Raw genomic sequence first — 8,280 nt, 5'->3', positions numbered from 1 at the left:
TCCCCAAGGGAGTCCAGAGCTGTTGAAGCAGGTAGTCATATCCCCTGAATTCTTGCATCAGCAGTCCTTTTCATGTTAAATAAGCTGGCTGGAAGGACTGCCAGAAATATTCCTACTGAGTCCTTTTTCAGGTTTATAGAACCATGGCTTCCCACACTTGAGTTATCTTTTCTTGGTTAACTGTGTTGAGGATGATGTGACTCTGATCATACTGTGTACCCCCTAAAAAAAAGAAGAAATAAAAGGAAACATGTGAATCAGGAGGTGGGAGGTAAATTCAGCTAATTACAATACCAGGAACACCAAAGGCCGCAATGAGCTCCATGCCTCAAGGAAGTAGCTGGGAGAGAGCCCAGTATCCACTCTTGAGCTCAAGCTACAGTGGAGTAGCATGTGAAAATCCCTTAAGATAGATGCTCCCCCATCCATCCCCCTTTTCCCACATACATGCAATGTCCTAGGGCTCCTTCCCCTATAAGGTGTGCAATACTAGACATGACACTCTGCCTGCTAGACATGATACTCTACTGTACCTCAGGGGGGAGAGTTCAGAGAAGAGAAAGAAGTGAGGAAATCTGTGAGACAGACTGTGGTGGGATGGAGGATATGAAGTCCCAGGAGGAAAGCAGGTAGGCCTGCTGAGTGTGGAATGTTTGTATGCAGGAATAGGTTTTGCACAGAAACAGCTGATCAGTCAGAGGAGGCCTTTGTGCATAAGTTTGTCATGGAAAGAGGCAGCACCAGCAGCAGTTGACCTCACCACTCTGAGATTTTAGCAAGCCCTAGCTTACACCCACAGTTCTTTGTGATTTTTTTTTACTATCATAGTAACTTAATGTACTTCTTATGGGTTATAGTTCTGACTGGGAAGCCCCAAAAACTTTCGAACAACTTGGTCAATTCTTCCCAGTTATTTGTTGGCCATTGGCAGAGGTATTTAAGGAGACCATGAGTTTACTGGTGGTGGAATCGAGTCATCCCGCATGCAGAGCATGCACACAAGCCCAGTGAGTGCCCTGGCTCCATGACAGATAGCTGATGTTTTCAAAGTGAGCATAAATCTGTTTCCACAGCTGTCATGAATGTAGTCTGAAATAATGTGTGAATGTCTACCAAAACAACTCTAAGAATACTGAGAAGGAAGAGTATCTAGTAAGTCTAATAGAGAATGTGTATGTAACAAATGTAGCTTAATGGAAAATCATAGTCTACTAATTAGTTAATGATTAATTAATCAGTCTATTTCCCTTCTACATTATGTCAGATGCATGGCCCTATTCTCCACGTCCAGAAGATGGCATCATTCTACCACATTCTGATGTGTTTCTGTTCTGCTCAACCAGATATCCATTATTACTGCTTACTTTGGAATGCATTATAGGAAGGCAGGCTGTCTGTCTGAAGTGAAGCCTAAGGAAAAATGTCCTAGAATCTCACAGTTCTAGTCAATAGTAGAAGAAAGATCAACTAGAAGTCTGATCTATGCCTGGTCAACTGATAAGAGAGAATCCCTATTTGATCAGTTTTTATAATAGTCCTATGAAGCCCAAAATAGTTTCTTGCAAGCCCTCTCTCCCCTCTTATCCTAAATACGATCATACCGGCTTTTTACAGTGGTTTTCATTCCAACACTTAAAATGGTTTGAAGTAAACATTTCAGGGTGTGGCAAAGGAATGGCTTTAGTCTTTGGGGCTGTAAAATGGCTCAGGGGAGAAAGGAAGAACTCAATGTTCCTTAAGTTGCTGTGAAAGACATAAGTTGTTACTTATAGCATGGAGGCTAGCCTGGGATGTGGGATGGCTCACTACCATAATAAGACATGCAAAAGTTAAGATTCAGGTTATAGTTAACCAAGGAAATATAAAATATAGACCAAAGGACTCTTACCTTTAATATCCAAAACTAAATTGGGTTTCATCTTGCTATAGATTCTGCCATCTGACTTCATATTCCAAAATTGACTGTCAGCGTTCTGATCAAGGGCCAGGCCCAGTTTTGAGCCGGAAGTGACGAGGCTCCCCACAATGGTCAGGCAGCAGTCTTCTGCTATCTGCTCGGTGGATGAGACAAGAGACAGCACTGGAGACACAGTCAAGAATGACTGGAACCTATTCCCTGATTGTTTCTGGCTTCATGTAACACACATGAGGGATTTTAATGTTTAAGCAGGGTATGTATACTCAAAAAAACCAAAACCTTTTCTTTCAGAGGACATGCATGATGGATCCTTCTTAATTCCTGTCCTTTGAAAGTCACTTTTACATAGGAGAGTCTTGTCTCACTGGTAAAACCCCAGACCATTTAAGTGCCCATCATGATTCTTTTCCTTCTCAGTAACAACCTAATTAATCTGCGGCTGTTGTGTAGCTGCATTCCCCCTCACCACCACACTGCTCTGTCCACTCTCCCATAATAGAATCAAAGTTCTAATTCTTGAACACTGCTCTTACACTGAAGTAGCTAAAAATCATTCTACTCATCAATTTTTTCCTTTTTGTTTTGTGGTTTTTTTTTGTGGGGGCCACACCTGGTAGTGCTCAGGGGTTACTCCTGATACTGCACTCAGTAATAGCTTCTGGCAGGATTGGGGGACCATATGGAATGCCAGGGATTGATCATGGATCAGTCCCAGGTCGGCCACATGCAAGGCAAATGCCCTACCTCTGTACTATCACTTGAGCCCCAATTTTTCCTTTTTGCTTCCTAAGAAATGTCCAAACAGGTGCACTGTCCATATACAGAGAAAGAAAACAAATGCAGTATAATGTGGTTTGGTTTTGTTTTGGGTCACACCTGGCAGTGATCAGGGCTCTGCATTCAGAAATTACTTCTGTTGGTGATCAGGGGACCATATGGGATGCTAGGTTGTCAAAGTTAGTTCGGCTGCATGCAAGGCAAACTTACCCTACCCACCATACTAACACTCCAGTCCCTGTAGTATATTTTTAATGCAAATTCAGTGGTCCTAAAATCAACCCTGAATATGTGAAAAATGTATCTGAATCATACTTTCAGGAGATGTTAGCACATTATTACAGAAAATGTTGGTGAAGGACAGGGGTGTTCCACAGGTTGGAGTGCCCATACCTTTGCCCCTGGGTTCGTTCCCAGACTCTCATGGCCTGAGCACCACCAGGAGTGGCTCCCACTACAGAAGGTTTAAAAAAATAATGAAAAGCACTATTTTCTATTGAGATGAAAGAATTGTAATCATCTATGATCCTTTATCACAGACCTATTTCAAGTTACTTAACAACACCACTAAAGTGTATTAAAAAATGCTGAAAGGCACATTTTTTTTTTATTTAAGATCATTCAGAGACAGACACTGGCCTCTCTAGCTTCTGGTATAGTTCCTTTGACATCTTAGCTGTTTATACCTATCTTTCTAAACAGAGACTCTGCCTACTGAAGGCCACATTCCCTCTAGCCCAATACACCTCCCTACAGAGGCCACATTCCCAGGAACATGTGCTCTACCTTATGCTGACTCACAGGTACCAGGTGAACAAAGAAAAAAAGGGAGCAGCCAGTCAAGCCCATAAAATCGGGGAGCTTAAGAAGAATAACTTAATAGAAGCGTGAACTTCTCTTATAAAACTTGACAGCATTTAGCTTTTCCTTGTCACTTGGGAAAGGAGGAAGCGGGGCCATCATCCACTGTAGTACATGTGACTGGCAGGTGATGGATGGGTCATCTGTACACAGGGTGGTGTTCCTTCACCTTCCATCCTCATCTGTGGTGCCCCAAAACAGAACCACATCAAGAGTGGACAGTGCTGACAGTGCTGAGGCTGTAGTTTATTTCACTGACAAGCAGCTTCCAAAAAGGGGTAAGAGGGACAGCCAGTCTTGGCCCAGTGCCTGATTGACTACCCAGGTTAAATTCCCAAACTGCTTCCATTAGAGCCAGGATTTCCATGAGAAGTCTTCCAAGTTATTCCTGAAGGTGCTGATTATAAAACAACACCTGCCTGTAGAGGTGATTATAGATTCTGTCTACTCCTAAAGACTCACCCTGCATTTGATGCATCCTTCTTGATAAATCCATATCTGATCATCAGCTCCTACATCCTCCGTGACCTGTATCCGGAGAAGCTTCAGATCCTCTAAGTTTCCATTGGTTGACATGAACAACCCTGTGGCTTTGTTTCGAAGCCTGAAATAAATTCGCTTCTAGAAGATAAAAATCACAATGATCATCAGTCATGTATCCTTTTGTTGTTAGAAACATTAAACAAACATCAGGGCAGAATCTAAGGTGAGACAGCTTTAGGGATAATTAAATATGGACAAAGATCACAAAGATTGAGAAGGTTTCACAAAGAGAAGAATTTGAAAAATTGTAAGGAATTCCTCCAGAGCAGACACTTCTGCCCTACAACTTCTGAGTCTACAACCTGCCATGTTGTGATGGTGGCAATCAGCAGTTCTGAGAGCAGGCAGGCATGGAGACCAGGGAAGAGTGGCCAATTTCAAACTTAAAAATTGATCTAAAAAGCTGAATCACGTTTACACCAAGAAAAATATTCAGTGGGGAGCGGAGAGATAGCACAGCAGTAGGGTGTTTGCCTTGCACTTGGCCAACCCTGGATGGACCCGGGTTTGATCCCCGGCAGCCCATATGGTTTCCCGAGCCTGCCAGGAACGATTTCTGAGTGCAGAGCCAGGAGTAAATCCTGAGCACCACCGGGTATGACCCAAAAGCAAAAACAAACAAACAAACAAAAATATTCAATGGAGTCTATTTAAAGTAGCACCAAACATATATAGTACCTGAATAAAAGGGCGGAGAGACCCTATTTGGCGGCATCCGCTGAATTCATACCAGTTAGGAACTTCTGCTGGTGACAACAAGAACTGTCGACCTCGGTAATTACTATATTCATAAGTGACCCATCTGTGAAAAAGAATAGATCACCACAGTAAGTGGAGGTTTCCACCTGTCTGTGGGCCCCAATTACCATGACTTGTAGAAGCCTCCAATTTTTATGTGTATTCCGTAAATACACAGTGAGGAAGACAATGAAACCACCTTGATTTCTAGCATACTTAAGAAGCCTTTCTATGATATTAGCAAAACTTTTGATACAAGAGCATATATGCCCAGAGATCAATGGAAGAGAAGTCAGTTCTTTTCTCTCTAAAATAACAGAAATAGGGGCCAGAGAGAAAGCACAGTGTTAGGGCATTTGCCTTGCATTTGGCCAACCCGGGACAGACCCAGGTCCAATTCCTAGGGTCCCATATGGTCCCCGGAGCTTGCCAGGAGTGATTTTTGAGTGCAAAGTCAGGAAGAACCCCAGAGCACTGCTAGGTGTGGCCCAAAAACCAAATAAATAAATAAATAAAAGGAAAGAGAAATCTTTTAGCAGAAAAGTCTGTTAGTTCCTATAGCTTTTCACAAGATAGTTTCCTTTTTAATAATAGGGTTTTTTTTTTTATTTAAATAGTACATGTAGAGTTCTTAGCGTGCTGAGTGCTACATAAGCCTTAAGTAAAAATAACTCAATAAATGCTTAAAACAGGAATAATCATTCTCAATTTAGAAAACTATTGAAGTACCCAAGGTCTCCTCCCCTCAAAGGTTCAAGTGCCCACAGCTGAGCAAGAGTGGGTTACAAAGTCTGGTACACAAACACCCCAGCAACCTTCCCTCTGAATATTCCAACAAAGAGGAATGTGCCCCAGCGGCGTTTGCCTTGCAAGCAGCCGATCCAGGACCAAAGGTGGTTGGTTTGAATCCCGGTGTCCCATATGGTCCCCCGTGCCTGCCAGGAGCTATTTCTGAGCACCGCTGGGTGTGACCCAAAAAAAAAAAATGAGGAATGTGCCCTACTGCTCATACTAGATCCCTCACCATTATCATCTTAATCACTGAATCATAAAACAATAATTAAAACCTGTAATTTTAAAATTACTAATTTAAAAAAAGACCAATAATTCTACCACTCATATTCTGTAGCCATTTTAAATAGTTGTAATTCCAACATATCAGATGAAGAATACAGAAGATTATATTTCTTTTGATAATGCAAAATAATAAAATAATTTCCTTTTTTTGAAGGGGAGAGATTTGTGGTTCATCTGTGGTGGTAGGTAGAGGAACATTCAGTGCTGGGGATTAAACTGGGAGCTCTACCAGGCCAAGCATAAACTCTAGCACTTTAAACAATCTCCCTAGCCTAAGAAAAATCCCCTCTTAAAAATACATTTATTTGTACAACTTATTCGATTTCCTAAATACTCATGGTTGAGGAAAATCTTCCCATGTTGACCTTAAAAGATTTTGCACAGCATCTGATGGAATTTTCCTAATGGAAAATCCCAACCCTTGCCCCAGAGTCAAAGAACATGGTCTTTTCAAAAGGCTAAAACAGACTAGCTTCTCCTGACTTGCTAAGGAAGAGTACTTCATAAATTCATTGCACCCTTGTGTGTGAAGCTTTCCCCCAGAAACTTTTAAGGAATGATACAAAGTCCTTAGCTGAAAAAAACCTGAAAATCTGGATGAAGGTGTCTCAGATACAGCTTTTCTCAATGGGAAAAGCATCTGGGCAAGGCATATGCTTATTGACTCACGGAAAATAAGGGTTTGTAAATGCCAATTCATTTAAGGAAATATAGGAGAGAAATACCAAAGCTCTGTTGTTGTTCTTCTTCTTCTCCTTCTTCTTCTTCTTCTTCTTTTTTTTTTTTTTTGCCATACCTGGTAGTGCTCATTAGGGCTTACTCCTGGTTATATGCTTCAGGATCACTCCTGGCAATGAGTGGGATGCAGGGGCTCAAACCCAGGTCAGCCAGGTACAAGACAAATATATTTCCTACTGTACTATCTCTTGTTCCCCCACATATCATTTTTTTAAATGATCTCTTTAACTGGATAAACAAGTTGATAACACACTTACATGCCTCCAATCACCTGAACAGACCGGATCTGTGTGTTAAATCCTAGGGACTGAAGATTAACTGTTTCTGCATTAAGCTCAATCTTTTTTCCTTTAAAATTTTCTCTTTCAAAAAGAATAATTGTCGGTTCAGAGAATTCCTGTATGAAGCAAAAACAATGTTCTGTTATTCATCTTTGAGAATCATTCAAACTGAGGTGCAAACCACTTCCTTGTAGGAACAAAGCAAGAGCAAGCCAGCCGTAGGCTGCCATTATAATCTTCTTTCCTGACATTGGTCTTTCCTAGCCATCCCCAGCCTCAGTCTACACAGACACCTTTTCCAGAAATCCTGGCTTTCCACATGCTGCGCTGAAACTAATAGAGTGGGCAGGAAGCTTTATCTCCGCCCAGAGAAAGATAGAACAGAGTTGACAGTGTTAGAGCAGAAGGTATTGCAGGCATGGAGGCTAGCTATGTCCCTGGATCACTAATCCTGAGGAGCTGGATTTCCATCTCTTATTTTCTGGATCAGCAGGAACTTGTGGACATAATCAGAGAGGGTGAGCAGGCAGTGAGTGTAGTTGCACTTTCCCTTATTTATGTTTGTATTTGCAAGTGCCTTGTTTTTTCAAGACAATGATTCTATATACTCATGCCCCCAAATTCACTTTTTGTGGAAAGGGCCACTCCCAAAGATGCACAGGGTTAGGGTGCTTGGGGAACCAAATGGGATGCTGGGAATTGAACCTGCGTTGGCCTTGTGCAAGGCAAGTGTCTTACCTGCTAAAATACTATTGCTCTGAACCCTCAAACCCTTTTGTAGACATTGTTGGGAGGAGAGAAAGGGAAATTTAAAAGAAAAACAAGCAAACAAACAAACACAAAAACAGGATCGGAGCCCCATATTCACATTTTTGATGCATTATAAAGAGAACAAGAGCATGAAGTTCACTAACTTTTAGGATGATGCAAAGTGGGAATCTTGTTCTTATTTTTTAAACTATAGAGTAGTGTTTTCCAGAGCAGGTGATACTGGCTCCCCACCTACCCAGAAAAGTTGGGATGTAGTAGCCTCAGATGTACTTGAGTGTTGGGTACTTTTCTGTTGGTTCAGTGAGGTGTGCTTCCTCACCCTCAATACCCCTGCCAAAAGTAGATTTCCATGGGGTACTGAGTAATTTAGTTTTCTGAAAACAAGGCAGTAGGACAATAGGTTCAGGACCCTCTTGGAACCTCTGCTGCTCACAAGATCATAACTAATAAAACATCAAAACTTCCCTGCCTACATGTGAAGGTGTTCGTCATTATACTGACTCACTTAAGTGGGTGTGCTCTGGCATGCAGAAAGATTTTGCCAACCAGTAAATAGTGTAGATGAGTGTGTAGAAG

The 8,280-nt window shown here is 41.7% G+C and overlaps 1 protein-coding gene across 1 annotated transcript in view; it reads right to left on the bottom strand.

Moving 5' to 3' along the window:
- CRYBG1 (crystallin beta-gamma domain containing 1) overlaps positions 1 to 8,280 on the bottom strand; it is a 56,339-nt gene continuing 48,059 nt past the window's right edge. The window contains exons 16-20 of the mRNA XM_049771230.1: positions 6,910 to 7,049; positions 4,778 to 4,901; positions 4,019 to 4,177; positions 1,889 to 2,051; positions 1 to 222 (exon numbers count right to left, since the gene is read on the bottom strand). Of these exons, the coding sequence (XP_049627187.1) occupies positions 134 to 222; positions 1,889 to 2,051; positions 4,019 to 4,177; positions 4,778 to 4,901; positions 6,910 to 7,049 (675 nt within the window). The 3' untranslated portion in view covers positions 1 to 133. The remainder of the gene's footprint in view (positions 223 to 1,888; positions 2,052 to 4,018; positions 4,178 to 4,777; positions 4,902 to 6,909; positions 7,050 to 8,280) is intronic.

This window comes from Suncus etruscus, chromosome 4 (assembly GCF_024139225.1).
Source record: "Suncus etruscus isolate mSunEtr1 chromosome 4, mSunEtr1.pri.cur, whole genome shotgun sequence".
NCBI classification, from domain to species: domain Eukaryota; kingdom Metazoa; phylum Chordata; class Mammalia; order Eulipotyphla; family Soricidae; genus Suncus; species Suncus etruscus.
This window is presented reverse-complemented; position numbering and strand designations above follow the sequence as displayed.